The sequence below is a fragment of the Hirundo rustica genome, chromosome 2 (genome assembly GCF_015227805.2).
Source record: "Hirundo rustica isolate bHirRus1 chromosome 2, bHirRus1.pri.v3, whole genome shotgun sequence".
NCBI lineage: Eukaryota > Metazoa > Chordata > Aves > Passeriformes > Hirundinidae > Hirundo > Hirundo rustica.
This window is the reverse complement of record NC_053451.1, coordinates 111,436,064-111,454,247: the sequence shown is the minus strand read 5'-3', so window position 1 is coordinate 111,454,247 and position 18,184 is coordinate 111,436,064. Positions and strand designations below refer to the sequence as shown.

At 54.3% G+C, this 18,184-nt stretch overlaps 1 protein-coding gene across 7 annotated transcripts in view; it reads left to right on the top strand.

Annotated features, from left to right (window-relative positions):
* The window catches only part of BCOR (BCL6 corepressor), a 59,628-nt gene that overhangs the window by 9,609 nt on the left and 31,835 nt on the right, over nt 1-18,184 (top strand). For 4 of the 7 annotated variants that reach the window (XM_040055784.2, XM_040055788.2, XM_040055787.2 and 1 more), the window contains exons 2-6: nt 9,562-9,691; nt 11,185-11,263; nt 12,193-15,021; nt 15,704-15,757; nt 16,230-16,413. In XM_040055784.2, coding sequence (XP_039911718.1) covers nt 9,606-9,691; nt 11,185-11,263; nt 12,193-15,021; nt 15,704-15,757; nt 16,230-16,413 — 3,232 coding nt within the window. In that variant the 5' untranslated portion in view covers nt 9,562-9,605. Of the gene's footprint in view, nt 1-6,536; nt 6,586-9,561; nt 9,692-11,184; nt 11,264-12,192; nt 15,022-15,703; nt 15,758-16,229; nt 16,414-18,184 lie in introns of those variants that run through there. The other 3 variants (XM_040055789.2, XM_040055786.2, XM_040055785.2) reach the window with 2 other exon arrangements.

The window sequence follows — 18,184 nt, the reverse complement described above, 5'->3', positions numbered from 1 at the left end:
CGTGGCGGAGAGCCCCGCGGCGCTCGGCACCCGTCGACATCGGCTCGGCGGAGCGGCACCCCCCAGCCCCGGCCCCGGCCCCGGCCCGGGCCGCAGAACCCCCGGGGCAGCGCGGCTCCGCCTGGCCAACCTCCGGGAACGAGCACGTTTCTGGCCCCGGGGCGGGGGAGGTGGGTAGAGGGTGTTCCTTGTTTCGAGTAAACCAGCTGCAGTAGTTGATGGTAAAGCAATGAAGGCAGACACAATGCTGCTGTTGTTGGTTTGATCTCTAACTGGGGATTGTTAGTCTGGATTTAACTCTGTGGCAAGGGGGCGGGGGGGTTGTGGTGGTGGGGGGGGGGGGCAGGCGAAGGCTGTTTACAGCCAGTGCAAATAATGTGACAGCTGTTGGAGCGCGAAAAGCCCGCGCCTCGCTGGCACTCGCACACAAAAGCTCTGGCTGCGGCCGGAGCGGCCCCGGGGCCGCCCCGCCGGGCTCCGCAGGCCGGGCGGTGCCTCCGGGAGCGGCGGGGCGGCCCCGGCGGCATCCCGGGCAGCGGCGGGGCTCCCCGCCGCGCTCCCCTGCCGCCCGCCGCCACGCTTAAGCAAACGCCGCTGGCCGGGGAGAAGCGTTCCGCCCCCTCCCCCCCGGCCCCTCTTTCCGCCTCCGCTTGATTTACAAGCGCGGGGAGGCAGCTGGAGGAGCGGCCGGCTCCGTGCCCGGCCCCGGCGCTGGGAAATCCCTCCCGGCGGCAGGTTTGCGCCGGCCCCGGTGACTTTGCGGGAGAGGTGTCCCGGCAGCCCCGCGGCTGGAGAGGGCAGCCCGGCTGCGAGCCTCGGCCGGCCCGGGGCACGGCACGGCATGGCACGGCGAGGTGCGGTGGCTGGCAGCGCGTTTCCCTCACAAACACGTGCTGGCAGAGAAGTTATGGCTCGAGATGGCAGCGTACGACCCCTGATAACCTGGACGTGCAGGGATCCCTGGAGTAGGTCTTCAGTGAAAAACTCCTCGTGCATAAATTCCCCGAGTGGCTATTTTCTGCTCAAAGCCTCTGCGTCTAAGCCCCTCGGTTTGTCTTCTGAGCGTTAGGATATAAAATGCTGTCTGTTCTTGAAGTTTGCTCCAGTACCCAGAGTGATCTGGCCCTTTCAAAAGAGCCTCTGGAAAGTCGAGGAAACTTGGAGAACTGGGTTCCGGCCTATATTTGTACCTGACATAATTTTGCTACCTACGAGAAGCGCTGTGTTTTATATAGTAAGTGACCTCCACGTACTATTGTCTTTTTGACGAGGTGGCTCTGGGGTGGAAAGCAGGTAAGAAGGGGAGATGCTTATTTCCTCCCTCACCCCGCTTTTAGTCGTTTTGGTCGATGGGTTGTCTTTATCTGTTTCCCTCCAGTCAATCTATTACGTTTTTTTCCTCTTTTGGCCTTGACTGTCCCCTTGGTCCTTTATGGATTACACTGTGCTATTAGTGGCAAAAGTACACCAGTAGTCATTCAACAATTTTAGCATCAATTCCTATAAACTGGTGTTTTATACGACATGTGCCGTTTTTCTGCAAGAATACTGCTTGCGAAACTAGTTTCGCCTTGGAGCAAAGGCGGAAAGATAAACAAGCCTGCATAGCCAAAACACTTGCATAGCCAAAACACTGGCAATTGCTGCCTCCTTCCAAATCTTTTAAAGTCACGGAGCAATATTTTCAGGATTATGCTGCTGCCTCTGAGGAGGGAATGTCGGCAGCGTTTAAAAAAAAAAAAAAAAAAAAAAAAAAAAGGTAATGCAAATTAGAGAAAAATAATTTTCTTTCAGCGATATGCAATGTATTAGTCACTTGTTATCATGCTTAGAGGCAGACCTCATTTGCGCGTCTGCCAACTCGTTCACATCTGCTCAGAGCTGTTCAGGGCATTTTAACCTTGGCGGTGTCGTGTCGTAGTCCCACGGATCAAGAACGAGTAATTAAAGCTCTAAGCAGCAGCAAAAAATTCATAGCCGCCCATCTGCATCGCAGTTGATTCGCTGCTTTATTTCGATGCGGAGCGCCGGGATGGGAAGGCAGGGCCGGTGGCGGGGCCTCCTCTCCGCCGGGGCACCGCCGCTACTGGCAACTTTATGTCCTTTTTATTTCCCTTTCCTGTCTTTTTTTTTTTTTAAATTTTTTTTGTTGTTGTTGTATTTTTTCACGTGTTGTTTGATTTCCTTCCCCCCCCCCCCCCCGGTGTCTTCCGCACGGGCGCTCGCCGTGCCCGTGCTGGACAGGCGCTTCCTCCAAAGGTGTGGAGGTGATGGATGTGAGGTCGGGACACGTTGCGGAGACGTTTAGTCGAGGTGCTCGTAATGCAGCTTTCGTAATTGAGGGCTCGCCAGCGCTTTCCAGAAGTGCTCGGGAAAGCATTTCCCATTACGGAGGAACGTTAGCGCCATAAACCCGACATAAACTTTGGGGCGAGGCTGTTTTTTAATGCATTGTTCGGTAGAAACCAGGCTGTTTGTTTGTTTGTTGTTGGGAGGAGGAGGAGAAGGGAATTAAAAGAAAAAATAAGGGGAAACCCCCCAACTTCCCAAGCACTTCTTCTTGCATGCGGTCGCCGAAGGTCCCCGTGCCCCGGCCCTGGCCTTGCCGTGGCCGTGCAGACAAAGCCCTGCGGGAAGCGAGAGGCTTCCACGCTAGGTAAAACGAGTCGGAGGCACATAAGTTTAATATTTGCCTGTTGTGCGCGGCCATTTGCTGCATGAGGCGCGGAGCCACCGTGCCCCGGCGGGGCTGCGGAACGGGCTGGGGGGGTTGGGGCAGCGGACGGAGCCGCTCCCCATCCATCAGCCCCGCGAAGCTGTTGCTCCGTCAGAGAGGGAACCACGGGCCCTGTCAGCCGCAGTTATGTAAAATGAAGTCGTCCGTGATCAATATCTCCCAACGTCCCCGACGGATGCGGGGGGGAGGGGGGGCCGCCCCCGCTCAGCGTGCCGCGGCGGCTCCGCGCCGGGGAGCGGTGTGCCGGGGTGGCCCGGAGGGAAACCAAGGGCGTACGGCCCATTAATCACTCCACCCCCCGGGGGTGCGGCGGGGGCTGGGGGAAGGAAACGGGGGCCGTGCTCCGGTATTTCTGCGAGGATAACGTTGCGGAAGTGAGCGCAGGCCTTCGCCCAACTCTCGCAGGAGCTCTGGGACTTCTGTATTCAGTGTAGGGGGGCTGGCCCCCCAACCCTGCCTCCTAAGTTTCCCGAGCTGTTAGGGGCTGGGGAGGGCTCGCCGGAGCCCGGCTAATGGCGAGCCCGTGGCGCTGCGCTCTCCAAGCCTCCCGCGGACGAACAATGGGGAACGAGCAGGGGGAAGGGGCTGGCTTAGTGATATTTTTCTTTTTTTTTTTGTTCCCCCTTCCCCCCCCCACCCCCGCCTCTTTTTTTTTTTTTTTTTTTTTTCCCTCCCTTTCTATCCCCCTCCTGGAAAGCAAATGCCATACGGAATAAAGGCAACAATGAAGGGTTCCCGGGCTGCCGAGTGCGCGGCGGGTTAATGGGCTGGGGGCGCGCAGGCCTGCGCTTTTCCTTCCCCGCACCGGGAAATGCGGCCTTAAATTACCTGAAATGCACATTTCTGCCTGGCCCGCGGTGCGTGGGTGTGTGTGCTTGCGTGTGTGTGTGTGTGTGTGTGTCCCTCTCTCCCACTGCTGCCGCTGCTCCGCCTGCGCAGCCCGGGCTCGGCTGCTGCCTGTTGTCTCTGGCAGCGGCAGCGGAAACCTCGCTCCCGTGCGCGTGTGTGTGTGCGTGTGAGTGTGAGTGCGTGTGTCTAAAATGGCGCGGACGGCCTGGGTAGGGAGATGCCACGGCGGGAGGGAGCCCGGCCTCTCTCCGGGGGGCCCCGTCTGCGTGGGGGCCCGGGGGTTCCTGCGGCTGAGCCGGTTTGTGGCTCCCTCCTCCGCCGCCGCCTCCTCCAGTAGCCTGGTTTCCCGGAGCGGCGGCAGGAATCCCCCGGCCCCCCCGGAGCGCTCGTCCCGCCCGGCCGCCACCGCGGCGTGCGCCTGGGGACAGAGGCATCTCCCGAGCCGGGGGAGGGACGGGGAGGGCGGGGGCGGGCGCCGTAGCGGCGGTGCGGGGCTGCCGGTGCGGCGGATGGGGTCGGTGTTTCCCGCGAATCTCCGGGAAACCCTTCACGAAACCATGAGGTGGTGCCTCAAAGTTGGGTACCAGCCGCCTCGCCTCCCCCCGCTGAGTGTGGGAGCCCCTTTGTAGCCTCTCTGTTGCCACCCCCACGATGTGGTTTAACCGGAGGGAGGGAGCGGGGGGAACGTGAGTGCCCCCGCCATGGTAATGTCCCGTAACCTTCAGGTTTGGGCATCGCGGTGTGCGGAGGCAGCTTTGGCCGCCCGAGGCAGCCTTGGCCTCGAGGAGCGTGTGCATGGGGGTCTGGGTCTTCCCCCGGGGGCTCCGCGGCAAGGCAGTGCTGTGTGGGCTCCAGAGGAAGGCAGCCAGGGTTATTTGAAGGATCGCCAGCCATTTTAACTTTCCCTCATTGGCCTCCTCCCCCGCCCCCTCCCCCAGTTCTTAGGCTTATCATTAATTGAAAACTTTTTTTTTTTTCCCCCCTCTCCCTTTTTGGCTGCCGCCGGCAGCTGAGAGCGATGCGAAGATTCGCCTCGCAGCATATGGGGAAGGGGAACGCGCCGCTGCCGCCACGGCGCAGCGCCTGTCTGTGCGGGGTTCAAGGCGTGACAGGCGGCGCGGGGGCCGTCGCTCCCTCGGGCCGCCTGTGCCGGGGGGGCGATCCCGCCGGAGCCCCGCTGCCCCGGGGGTGGCTCCGTGGGGCCGGAGCCGGGCGCAGAGCGGCGGGCGGCCCGGGGCGGCGGTGCCCGGCCCGGCGAGGATGGATGCCCCGCTGGCGCGGGCGTTGGCGCTGGCTCGGCGGCCCCGGGTGCCCCCGGTGGGCTCCGCCGCGCCGTGTTTACACGGCAGAAAGTCCCGGTCGCTCTTCGACACGTGACGGTGTGGGAGCCGCGGGAGGGGGGGAACACGGGGGGACACGGGAACGATGGGGGTGGCTGCGGCAAGAGCCTTAAAATAGTCGCCGACCCCCTTGCGCTGCCTGCACGCTGCCTAAACCGAGATGCACTACTGTCGTGCATGACTCAATATGTATTTTAAATCGGTTTAGCGATCTCGCTGGCGCATTGTGCTTAGCTTTATGGTTAAATGAAATGCCACACGTCCCGGGTAAAGGTCAAACTTCTTCTCTAATCCGCGGATCCGTGCGGCGGCTACTTAGTCTGCAGCTTCCTCCTCTGGTTTACAAAACGTGTCACTAGCGGTGATGTCGCGTGGAGATTGCAAAAAATCACCCACGGTATATTTTATTTTTTTTTATACGTATATATAAAAAACGCCAGCAGCCCCGTTCTCTTAACACTTGTCTAATATTAGATCGCTGGCTGCTGCCAGAGCTTTATATGGCGCATTGTAAGCGGTGCAGCAATACGATGTCTCTGAAGTCTCCTTTCCAGCCGTGGCACAGGTCGTTGTTCCTATAAGTCGTAAATATGTAAGTCGGAGGCACAAGATAAACGATGTCCCTAAACGCATTCATAAGCATCAGCCCGTATTTAAGCTTATAAATACCGTGCGAGCGCTGCCCTTTAAATCAAGCTCCAGACGAACGGGGCTGAGGGCTAATCGAAGTAGATCGCTAGGAGTCCCCGATCGCTTTTCACTTCTTTCTCAGGGATTTTCACAAATCTAGAAATGATCCTTCCAGTGGCCTGGAACCGGGCGGCGAGGGGGCGGGGGAGGGGGGGACGGGCGGGGGGGGGGGGTGTTAGATGGGGGGAGGGATCAGAGGTAATTTATTGCATCGCTTTTAATATCCGAAAGGCTGGGTCGTTTGCCGAAGCTCCCGGCGCTCCGTCGGTGCCATCGGGCTCTCGCAGAGGTTTTTTTGTTGTTTTTTTTTTTTTTTATATCCCGCGTAGCCCTCCCCGCCGGCTGCCGCTGCCGGCTCCGTGGCTTGTGCAGTGGAAACTGGCAGGCTGCCAGGCGGAGCTCGGAGGTGGAAAAGAGTAAAGGCGCCAAAAGGGAACTCGTGCGCCGCTGCAATTCTCCTCCCGACCCGCTTCCTGGCTCGCTGCAGCCGCCGGCCCCGCCGGGCTTCCTCCGGGCCGCCCCCCCGGCTCCCTCCCGCGCCCCTCGCTGAGACTTTCACCTCGCAAGCTCGCCGCCAGGCACCCCGGGGTCATGGGGGTGGAGAGGGAGGGGGAAGAGGAGGCTGCCCTGTCCCGGCCGGCGATGCCATCCCCTCTTTCCCCCGGAGGCGCGGAGAAGTGGAGTCTTCCTCCTCCTCCTCCTTCTCCCCCCTCCCCGCGGGCATCGGGTTTTTCTCGTTTCCACGCCAGGAGCGTGTTAACAAAACTTTGCTGCTGCTGGCGTCAATGGCTGCCAAAAGTCTGTTGACGTTGCGAGGGAGACCCAAACGTTTCCCTTTTTAATCAGCTGCCCGAGCAGTGCGGTGTGTGCCTGTGCCTGCCTCTGCGGCGCGGGGCGCGGGAGGTGGGTGGGTGTTCCCGGCACGGCTCGGCACGGCTCGGCTCGGCTCGGCAGCACGCCGGGAGGCAGGTTAGTGCTTGCAGGCGCTTTTCACAACTGGTTTCACACGGTGGCATCGCTGCGGAACCGCGTGTGCGTTGCGCGTCTCACTCTCTTCCCCCTCTCCCCCCCCCCCCGCCCCCCCGCGCCTTCCCTCCCTCTCTTCCTCCCTCCCTCCCTCCTCCGTGCATCACCGTCTATATTTAGCCGCAAATGGCTTTATCGGCCAGACACCTCCCGGAGGAAATGCCGTGCGCGCTCTGGCTGCCGAGCCCCGCTCCGCGCCCCGCCGCGCAGCGCAGCGGGGGCGGCCGGGGGGGCTGCGGCGCCCTGGGGAGCGCTGGCGGTGCCCCGCTGGGTGACAGGAGGAGGGAGGGAGGGAGGGACGGAGAGACGTGTCCTCGCTTTCCTCCGTGCGCTGGGGCGCTCAGCCCGCCGTCGGGGTTGCATAACGGGACCGGCTGCGCCCACCCCCGCGGAAGCTGGGTATAAATAGGTGCGGTGCCCCCCACGCCCCCTCCATTGTTCCCCCCTCGTCCCCGCAGCGCAGAGCGCTTGTGGCGCTGCCGGCGTTTGGCCGAGCCCTCTCTGAGACGACGGTATCCCCGACAGGCAGCTGCTTTTGGGGACAGAGAGGAGGGGGCGAGGGACAGGGTGTGCGAAAGAGTTAAAAGTCTGCTGCTTGTTGCAATGAAATTATGGCTGGCAGTGGCGCCGCTGCTCGTTCAGCAGACCTCCACTTTTAAACAGTTCACGAGAAGTTCAGGGCGGCGATGATTAGAAGCGCACACACGCGCGAACCCGGGGCGCGCAGCCACAAGGGGTGGCTTTGGGGAAGGGGCTGGCAGCCACCGGGGTGCGGGCTCTGACCTGCCTGGGGGCCCCGGGACGTGGACTGGGCGGGTTTTGCCCTTGCTCCCGTGGTGGCGGTGGTGTTTGTGGGACGTGGGGCCTCCAGATTGCCCGCTTTTGGCTGGGAAAGCTCTCGCTCTCCCCGTGCAACTTCAGCGTTTCACTATCTGCACGTGTCAGGGGATTGATGAGCTCTGGTTCAGGCACCTCGCCTTATCTTAATGATACATTTCCACCGAGGAAGCCAGGCGGGCTCAGGCAGCCCCTCTGAGGCTGTGTGCCGTCGAGGCTCTTCTCCCAGGCAGCGTCTGTCCCTTACGGATGAGGCAGCGCACACGGGGTGGCTGCTAACCTTACGTAAAACCCTAAATCACTCTCTCCGTGCTGCTGCCGCCTCTATTGAAAACATTACGAGCGGCGCATCTGGAAACCGGTAAATCTGTCCAGAAAACGTCTTTCCAGTGAAATAACTCCTTTTGAATGATAGCGCGGTAACTAACCTCCGTGGATTTTTGTTTCCTCGCGGCGATTTGTGCGGACTTCATTAGGAAAAGCTAACCGTTGTGGAGAAAGGAGGGTCAATGCGCCGTTTCATTAATATACATTTGTTCCAGACGTGGAGTTTTGCACAAAAGGCCTCTCTGAGGGGAGAAAAAAGTGTTGGGGAACAAGGCTTTCCTGCCGTTTCAGTTCTTAAACCGCTCTGAACGTGTGTGAAGTATTGTGTTAAAGGCCCAATCTGGGCTTCTTCCCTATTAAATGCCAAAGCGATCATTTGCATATTTTGTAGCCTGACAAAGGAAATGAGTTTGCTGGGGAAGCATGGATGCTTTGGGAGACGTTAGGCATTAAACTCCCAGTGGTCAATCGCCCGTTACTGGCTTGTGTGTGTGTGTGTGTGTAAAAGGACTGTCATGCCTCCTGCTTAAAGGCTTCTATTTTTGTGAGAGAGGAAGAGCTGAGGGATATCCTGTGCATTAAAGGCTCCCCCTACTTATTAACCCAGCATTTAGCAGCAGGATGCAGGCTGAAGCTCAGTCAAAAGAAACGACTCAACCTCCGAAGAGCAATTAAAATCTTGCACTGGAATAAATCATGCACCGCGATAATCCTGTTAATAAAACGCAGCTTGTCCTGACACTTCGCTCATGCAGCAAACTAGAATTTAATGTGAGCCGAGGTGGCATTAGGCAAAGGTAGAGGGGAGGGAAAAGCCTTTCCCTCTCTGCTGCTGGACGCGAAAATGTGGCTACCTTTCACCTGCCTCTCTGGCTGCGCACGGCGCCGATCCTCTTGGACTGCTAATACTTCTCCAGTGAGCCCGCTAATGATTTCTTTCCCTGGAGTGAGCAGGCATCATTGAATTACTGAAAGCACTCGCAGCAGCAACAGCAGCAGCAGCAGCAGCAGCAGCAGCAGCAGCAGCAGCAGCAGCTCCGATACAGAAGCCACCAGGGCTCCTCACTTAATCAAATCAAGGGGTGGGGAGCTCGCCAACCCACTTACTATTTTTAACCCTTTTCTCCGAGTTAGTCATGTGCAGACGCTAAAAGGGAGGTTTTTATTTAGGTGCCTTCTGTAGCAGTGTCTCTTCAGTTTTAAGTCCACGTGTAAAAGCCTTATCAGCAATCAGCGTAGCTAATTCACTCCGGTATGTGGTTGTTCTTACCATGCTCTTCTGCTCCTGTGTGTTCCTAAAGCAGGGCTTTTGTGAGCGCCTGTGGGTTGTGCGAATGTTCCCCCAGGCTCACAGGGTCTCCCTCCTTGGTTCAGTCTGTGTGCGGTGAAGATTTGGGGACAGGTGTACAATTGGCCGGCTGAGTCATTTCTTGTGGAAACGAAAAGCTGCGGAGAAACTTTTATTTGTCGATAGTCTGGAATGATTCTTAATTTTCTGGATGCGCGCTGGGGAGAAGATCCATCTCCTCTGACCTATAAATGCCCTCAATTTGCTCCTTTATTGCCGGGTATCTCCCTTAGCGGTTAACGTAGGCAGCTCACTCCCCGCACCAATCCTGCATTCATTATTAATTACCCGGAGGGAGGCTGGCTGCTCCACTGTGATGTTTGCACTTCCTCCTAGACAAATCTGCTCAACTTTTTTTTTTTTTTTTTTTTCTTTTTTCTTCTTCTTTTCTTTTTCTTTTTTAATAGAATATAAAACCGTGAAGAAAAGCGTTGATTTTTAAGAAGACGTCATGCTTTCTGCAACTCCCCTGTATGGCAATGTTCATAGCTGGATGAGCAATGAAAGGGTCCGCATGTGTGGAATTAATGAAGACAGGTAAATATTTAAGCTTCTGGCAAGTTAAACCACACTGTAATTCTGCAGAGCGAGGTCTCGGAGTTAGCTGGCTTCCCTAATACTGGAGCAGAAAGCTGCCACCTTGCATCGAGATCAGCCCAGCTTGGAGGGAGGGCAAAGGGAGAGAGTCAAGACGTGCCTGAGAGCAGTAGAGCAGGTGCTCGTTTGCTGTGGAACAGGCAGCGTGGGTCAGTGAAGTGGGGCCGCCCCCAAAGCAGCCTTTGAGTGCGCTTTTACAATTAATTTATTATTTTGCGTTTGAAGGGGAGTTAAACCAAATAGTGCACGTTTTCATGTGGTGAATCCCTGCAGCAGAGGGGCTCGTGCCTGCAACTTGGTGTTCCCTGCCTTTGGACCAACAGCTTGTCATGTGAAATAGGACCAGCAGTGTCTGTCTCCCACAAGTGAATTTCTCCTCCTCCCCACCTTTTTTCCTGCTGACTGTAATTCAGTTGATGATCAAAATTACACTGTTCCATGGGGTGATGCAGGCACTGGCAGGTGTCCCCTTCCCTCAAATCCCAGCTTTTTAAAAAGTAAAATGATGCTGGACAGAAGCTGTAGATTTGCTTCCAGTTCTCTGTGCCAGTTTTGTGTGGTTTTAGTGCTTTTCTCTCTTCCCATTCCCTCTTCTCACTGTTGTGTGATAAGCCTCCAAAAAGCTGGTGGAAGTTTTTGGTCTTTACAGGGAATACTGTTTGCAAACATAAGCTGAAGGAAAACAGCCAAGCATCTCACTTTACTTTCTCACCCTCCCTCCCCATTTTCCTCCCAGTTGTTCAGGGATAATAACTGTATGTGCTATTTGCAGGGAAGGTGAATCTTTTAAAAACAAATGGATTAAAAACACATTTGTGCTTTATGGTGATGATGTGCCTTTAAGCACTTTGATTGAAAGGAGTTCTTTCGGGTAATGCTGAAACTTTCCTTCTGCTGCACGTCAGTGATTTTTATCCCTGGGATTTGGAATTTGGCACTAAGGTATATTCTTTATTGGTGATTTCTGTGATAACAAGTCCCAGAGCTGCAACACTGGTATGGCACAGATGTGCAGCTCCCTCTTTAGCATGGAAGAGCTGATGTTCATATGATATTAGCGTGTGTGTTTTAATTTTATCCTCAGCAGTGTTTATGGATGGTATATGAGCAGAGTATGTTTAAAATGGGATATTCTCCCCCTGGAAAGAGGAAAGGGCAAGGAGCAAAAGAGAAGACCTTGACAAAAACTGCTTGCTTTGGAAGAGGCTGCTCTGAGATGTACTTGGTGTGTTCTCTTTGTCAAAACCCTCTATGTTTATTTTCAAATGGTCCTTGCTTTTCAAAGCAGTTGGCACATATGGGTACAGAGAGGGATAGATATCCTTATCTCATGGGACTTCTCTAGGGGAATCAAAATACGGAGGTGATATGATGCTGTACTGCTCCGAGACGCGCAGGATGTTTTCAAATAGTAAGCTTCTGTTTTTCAATAGGAAAATTCCCGTTAATGATGGTGATGCACCGAAAAGCAGACTGGAGTTGAGGGAGGAAAATCACCTGAATCACAGTGTGGTAAGAAGTTACGAGCTTTATGCTGCAGATGAATCCGTGCCTGTCCTCCCCCCAGCACCTCCTGCCCCTGGCTGTTGTTATGTGACCCATTTGGAGAAGTGATTAAAACCACCTTCCTGTTGCAGCCCTAGTGCGCTTGGGCACATTCAAGTTGTTCCTGTGAAACAGTGAAGTTGGGGCTTTGTTTATTTATGCCGTTAATCTCTCAGTGCTTTTTGGTATGTGTTGTTGTATGATGTCAAATTCTTAGTTTTGCTGTTACGAATAATGCCACGTGGAATACTAGCATGTGTAACAAATACAGTTCATGAAAGCGTTAAGAACATCTATGTTCCAGCGAAGTTGGTGGGGTTTTCCTGTCTTTGAGTCTACACGGGGAGCAGCAGGTGGGAAAGAAATTAGACAGCAGACTCTCCTTCATGCTACATCCTCAGATGCCTTGCCCCATGAATCATGTGGCATTGGTGAGCCCCAGAGTAGAGCTGTGGTGGATGGAGAAGTCCTGTAGGAGGAGGAGGAGGCTGAGGATGAGGAGGAGAGGCACTCCATCCTCTCTTTTTTTCCAAGCTACAGCTCACATCCTCTTGCGCTGGGAGAGTTGGGGTTGAAGAGTCAGTGGTTGCACCAGAGCGGTGCCTGTGAGCATTGTCTCTGGGCCACCCCTGGCTGCTTGAGTCCTCCCACCTTTGTTCCTGGCTGTTTGAATTTCGGATTTGGAGAGATTGGTGTCGATATTTGTGGTGTTACACATATTGCTCCCTGGGTTCCTGTACTCCCATTTTCCAGTGTAATCAGCCTCTGTATGTTTTCACAACAAACAGCGTGTTTACATTGTTAGTGTTTCTCGTCCAAAATGCTGATCTGTCTGTAGCTTGAATGGTGGTCATGTTAGCGAGATGTGAAAGTAACCCGCTTCTTGTTCTGTAAAGGTGGATGCAACTACAGCACATCGCATCGACAGTCTCGCAGCTCTGAGTATGGACAGGTCTGGGCTCATGCGAGAAGGACTCGGAGTTCCCGGTAGCATTGTCTATTCCAGTTTGTGCAGACTTGGCTCGGAAAAATCGCGGGATGCTACGGGTTCGATAGCCACCCTGGGATTTACTCCTGAGAGAAATCCAGAGATACAGTTTAAGTCTAATCCCCCCGAAGCGGTGGAAAGCGCAGCTGTCTCTGGAAAAGCCCCGAACGGCTTCAGCGCTATATACAAAACGCCCCCTGGAATACAAAAAAACTCAGTCCCGACAGGGGAGACGCTGGGTTTGGACCGAGCTGCGGGTGACAGGCAGAGTCCCCTCGGTGTCAATGGTGCTAGTTACCTAAGGCTCCCCTGGGTAAACCCCTACATGGAGGGTGCGACGCCCACCATATACCCTTTCCTCGACTCACCAAATAAGTATTCGTTGAACATGTACAAGGCATTGCTACCTCAGCAGTCCACCTACAGCTTACCGCAGCACCTGGCTTACTCGCCCGTATGTACTAATGGTGAGCGTTTTTTATACCTGCCTCCCTCCCACTACGTTGCCCCTCACATCCCTTCGTCGCTGGCGTCGCCCATGAGGCTCTCGACCGCTTCAGCTTCACCGGCAATCCCACCGTTGGTGCACTGTCCGGATAAGAGCTTGTCGTGGAAGATGGGTGTGAGCCCAGGCAATCCCGTGGACACGCACGCCTACCCCCACATCCAGAGCAGCAAGCAGCCCCGGGTCCCCACCGCCAAGCCGGCCCCTGCCAACTTGCCGGCAGATCCCGCGCTCCTGCTGCCGCACTCGCCCCGGCCGACCCCCCGCCTGCCCCTGCCCACCCAGGTCGGGGATGCCTACGCCGATTTCCACAAACATTTCCCCAGGATCACCACCTCTCCCTCCTCTGCTGTTACGCTCCCAAAGCCCTACGTGAACATCGGCAATGAATTTCCACCTGCTCGCCTCTCCAATGGGAAGCTTCCCAAAGGCAGCGATGCCGGGGAGGCCCCCCTGCCGTCTGCCCCGCATGCACGGAAAGCTGGCCACGACCGGAAGGACAGCAGGTCTCCCCCACTCCTGGAAAAGCAGACCCCGACCAAAGACGTCACCGACAAACCGCTGGACTTGTCGGCGAAAGTGGTTGATGCAGAAACTGCTGGCAAGTCGGACCACGGTAAGAAAATCATGCCAACGGTGCTGGTGCATGGAAGGGCAGGAGGAGGGACGCACTTGCCAGGCGGTGACATCGTTCAGAAAGAGACCATTTCTCCCGGGAATGGCTGCCCCATCTACAGGCCCGAAATTATCAGCACGGCGCCATCCTCCTGGATCGTTCCCGGTCCCAGCCCCAATGAGGAGGCTGGGAAGAACGTCCAGCTGAAAAACAAGGCGCTGGACTGGGTTATGCCGCAGCCGCGGAGTTCCTCCTGTCCCAGGATGGGTGGCACAGAGGCAGTGGTGGGCAGTGTTTCGGGGACGGTGTCAGCGGGGGGCCGGCCAGCATCGGCGTCCCCAGCTCCCAATGCCAACGCGGATTGCGCCAAGACGGCGCGGAGCTCTGCGGAGAGCGCCGCCTCGGTTATACAGCACGTCGGGCAGCCCGTCGCCACCCCTGCGAAGCACAGCGGTAAGGTGGCCAAATCCTGTGGTCAGGAAGCCAACTTCAAGGCGACCGAGACTGCCCTGGCCTCCAGCCCCATCTTCCTGCCGCCCAACGAGGCGTTTCGCTCCCCGCCTCTGCCCTACCCCAGGAGCTACCTCCCATACCCAGTGCCGGAGGGGATCGCCATCAGCCCTCTCACCCTCCACGGGAAAGGACACGTCTACCCTCACCCTGTCTTGCTGCCCAACGGCAGCCTCTACCCCACCCACCTGGCTCCCAAACCCGGCCTCCCTTACAGCCTGCCAGCCGGGAGAGGGGAGTTCATGACCTACCAGGATGCGCTGGGAGTGGGGATGGTGCACCCCATGCTGTTGCAGCATTCAGCTTTGGAGATCAATAAGGAGGAGAAGACGGAACGGAGGTCGCGGTCTCACGAGAGGGTCCGCTATGAGGACCCGGCTCTGCGGGGCCGACTGCCGGAGCCCCTGGAGAGCGGCGGGAAGATGCATTTCGAAATGCCCGGTGACAAGAGCGTGAAATTGCACCAGAGCTCTGGCCATAGTAAAAACTCTGCAAAAAGTGACAAACATCCCTTCCCAGATCTTCTGCGAGACGAGCAAGAGGCTAAGAGCGAAGCAAATGTAACGAAAGCCAGCTTTGCTACGGAAAGCAGTAATCAGACTAATGACCCTACAAAGCACAAGGTAGAGCAGGCGTCTCAGCACAGAGATTTTATTGTAATGAGAGAGGAGTTTGGAAGAAATAATGATGTTCACGAAACCTATAATTTCAAGCAAGCCCAGAGTTCATCAGTGTTCGGCTTAAGGAAAGAAGATTTATCTGTGAGCCAGCCTAAAGAGAGAGTGGCGGTCCAGCCTTCTCCCGTTTTCTTGGAAAGCACGCACGAGAGCGATGCTCCAGCTCTGGCTTTTGGCAAGGTGCAGGAGGACGCGAAGCCGTTCTGCATGGGGACTGCGCCGCCGAGCATCGATGCCAACCAGACCTATACCAAAGACGGAGCCGACGACGCGGAGTCTGCTGATGGCAAAATCCTGAAACCCAAGCCATCTAAATTGGCCAAGAGGATCGCAAACTCTGCCGGTTATGTAGGTGACCGATTCAAGTGTGTGACGACCGAGCTCTACGCCGACTCCAGCCAGCTCAGCCGGGAGCAGCGCGCGTTGCAGGTGAGTCCGCGCGGTCCCAGCGGCCGCCGCGCTTTTTGTCGTTATTTCTCTGTTGCGAGTCACAGTTGAGTTTTTAAAGTTGAGAGAAGCCACACAGCTGGGGAGACCAGAAATTTTTTTCTGTTGGGGGCGTACTCGCCCTGAACGGTTTTAAACAGCAAAGTAAGGTTGTTAGTGAGAATAGTATGTGTGGCTTGCAGGTATGTACGGGCTAGCAAGCTTTAAAGGGCTTTTACTAAGGTCTGATACAAATATTAATGCACGTTAATGCAATGTTTGTGCAGTTTCGAGGGGAGTCAGACAGGCATGCATGTTACCTTGGCGCTGGCTGTAATTTCTGAGCCGGCCTGTAGTGCCAGCGAGCACAGCCTACCCAGAAGTTGTGATTTGTTATGCCAAATGTGCCATTGGATGCTGAAGAGTTGCAGCCATGCATTAGCGGGTCTCAGGCAACGCTGGTGCCAAGCAAGCGCGCAGGGAGGTGTAGGAGTGGTATTGAGGTTGATGCTAAGGGATGATAGACAGATACTGTGTAGGAATATTCTTAGGGTGTTTTACTTTTAATGAAGGGATGAGTTAAGCCAAATTGTTTTGCATTGTTAAAGAAAAGAATTGGTTTATGCTTATAAAAATGGATGAAATTATCTAAATGATCCATTGAGTGCCCATTTTAATTACATAGATGGAAGGATTACAAGAGGACAGTATTTTATGTCTACCTGCTGCTTACTGTGAGGTCAGTTCTTCAAATTTTTATTACTAGACTCTTACATAAACCTTTGAGTTAAATTTCATTTCCAAATACACAAAGGGAAGTTTGTGGGCCATGGTCGTCTTTTATTCATTGTACGGTTTTGTGTTGTTGTTTTTATTTTATTTTATTTATTTTTGTTTTTGTCTCTTTTTACCTCCAAAATGGAATGTTTTTTTTTTGTTTTATATATAATATACAATTATATATAATCTTTTATATATATACATATATATATATATACACACTTATCTGTGAAAGAATTGTGTGGCTATTTGCTTATAAGTTGCTAGAACACTGTTTTACAAGTCAGGTGTGTTAAAATCCTGCCCTTAGCTGTCTATCTGAAACCCTGGTTTTGAGTCAATTTTTCTTTGGAAATGCTTTCATATAAGGTAAGGTAAATGAAGTCGTTTTTATTGCAAGCCTTTTTTTTTCATATCAATTCTCTTTCTAGCGTGCAATGATGCGCTTCTCAGAGTTGGAGATGAAAGAGAGAGAAGGCCAAACAGCTACCAAAGACTCAGAGGTCTGCAGATTCAGCCAGGCAGACTGGGAAAACTTGAAAGGAAACAGTGAAAAGAAGCCAAAGTCGGTTGCTCTGGAAGATGCCATTGCTGACCAAAATGACAATGACAGATGTAAGCGAATTTAGATGGCTTTCTGAAGCGTGTATGTGTCTCTTTGCCATGGCAGCTTGCAGCAAAGCAAGCAAATCTCCGTGTTCTCACCGTGTTGCTGGTGAAAGTCACTGACCTCATCCTCTGCAGGTGCTGAGTTGCCACGGCTGGTACCCTCTGTGCTTGTTTTGGGATTTGCAAGTTTCTGGTTGCCACTGCACCTGCTTTTCAGGAGATGGTTAACTGTCACCTAATTACTGCCTCAGAGAGATCCTCCTTTCAACTGATAGTGTACCGCATCAGCCAGCGAAAGCAAAGGTCTAAGGTTATGTTTTAGATACAGAAGGGATTTGGGGGAAGAGAGGAAAACAAGAAGGAGTTCAGCTTCCTGAAGTTGCAGGAGCACTGAGATACACCAGTATTGCAGTCTTCAAAGCAAGGATGGAGGACAGAGGGGTGAAGTGGAGAAGGATGTGATCTGCCAGTCTGGCTTATCCATAGAAGCTGGCAGTGACAACTCCAAGTGATAAGAAGCTACTTTGCCTGGGTGACTTCTGCTGCGGTGGCTGGGAGGTGTGTGTGAGACGCAGGTTCTTGCAGGCAGAGTCTGTGAAATTCCCTGTGGGGCTGTCTCCTTCTAGGCTGTCACAGGGTGTTAGAGGACCATGGAAAATGCAATGTCCTAAAAGTAAGATGAACTTAAAAGTAAATAAGTGGTATTAGGGGATTTTTTACTGTATGCAGGAAAGATCACTTCTTTTTCGTTTGCACTCTTAAGTGAGCATATGGCTTCTGTCAGTTTCCACCTTTTTTTGTTGTTGTTTTGTTTTGTTTTACCTAGGTATTTAAGGAATGGACCAGTTCCTTCTGTTGCTACTTTGTTTTGAACAACTCAGAAAAAAAAGATCTGTGCTGAAAGCATTGCAAAACTAAAGGAATTGTTCTGCAGACTGCCCTGTGTGTGTGTGTACATACGCACGGCTGTGTAACTCAGTGGTTGTGTGCTCTTTGGTAGGTGGAGATTCCTGAGTAGGGCTAGTAGAAAATTTCATTCAGGCAGTTTAATAACTTTGAATTATTGTTCTGGTCTTTGGTTAATGCTTTTTGTTGGTCAGTTGGACTTGGTTACTCACCTAAATTCAAGTTACCGTGGCATTGCTGTCACTGAGGTGAGAGCCTCAGCAAAAACCAGGGTGGCAAAATAGCGAGGGAAAGTTCTGACTGGGGAAGTGGAGGGGGCAGCAGGGTGGGGAGGGGCAGGGTGAGCCTCTGGAAGCTGGGCAGCCTTTTCCTTCTCCAGGCTGTATCGAGGTGGCTGCGGGGAGGAAGGCACAGCTGCCTTTGCAGTCCCTGTGCTGAAGCTGAGAGCAGGGCAGGCTGCTGCCTTGGCTGTCCCCATCGCAGCCTTCCTTGCTCCTCAGAGGACTTGGGATGATGCCCTGGTGATGTCCTCTGTTAAATTCCACCCTGGGTGGGCAGGAAAGCTAGAAGAGCAGTGGCAGCAGCAGTCCTGCTGGCTTGTTCTGGCTGCAGAGAGGGTTCAGCAAAGTGGGGTGGTGGGCTGTGGAGTTGAGGGGGGTGCAGGGGATTAACAGAGGGAGGGAAGGCAGGCTTGCTCAGGGACATGGGGTGCTTGTGGAGGGGCGATGGGGGGCTCTGGAGAGGATGAGTGTGTTAGAGAGTAATTGTATGTTGAAACCCCTCCCCTTATCCTTGCAAAAGGCTGATGATACGGTTTGTCTGTAAATTCACCATTTAGTGAGATCTCTGGCACTTGAATCTGCTGGCTGAA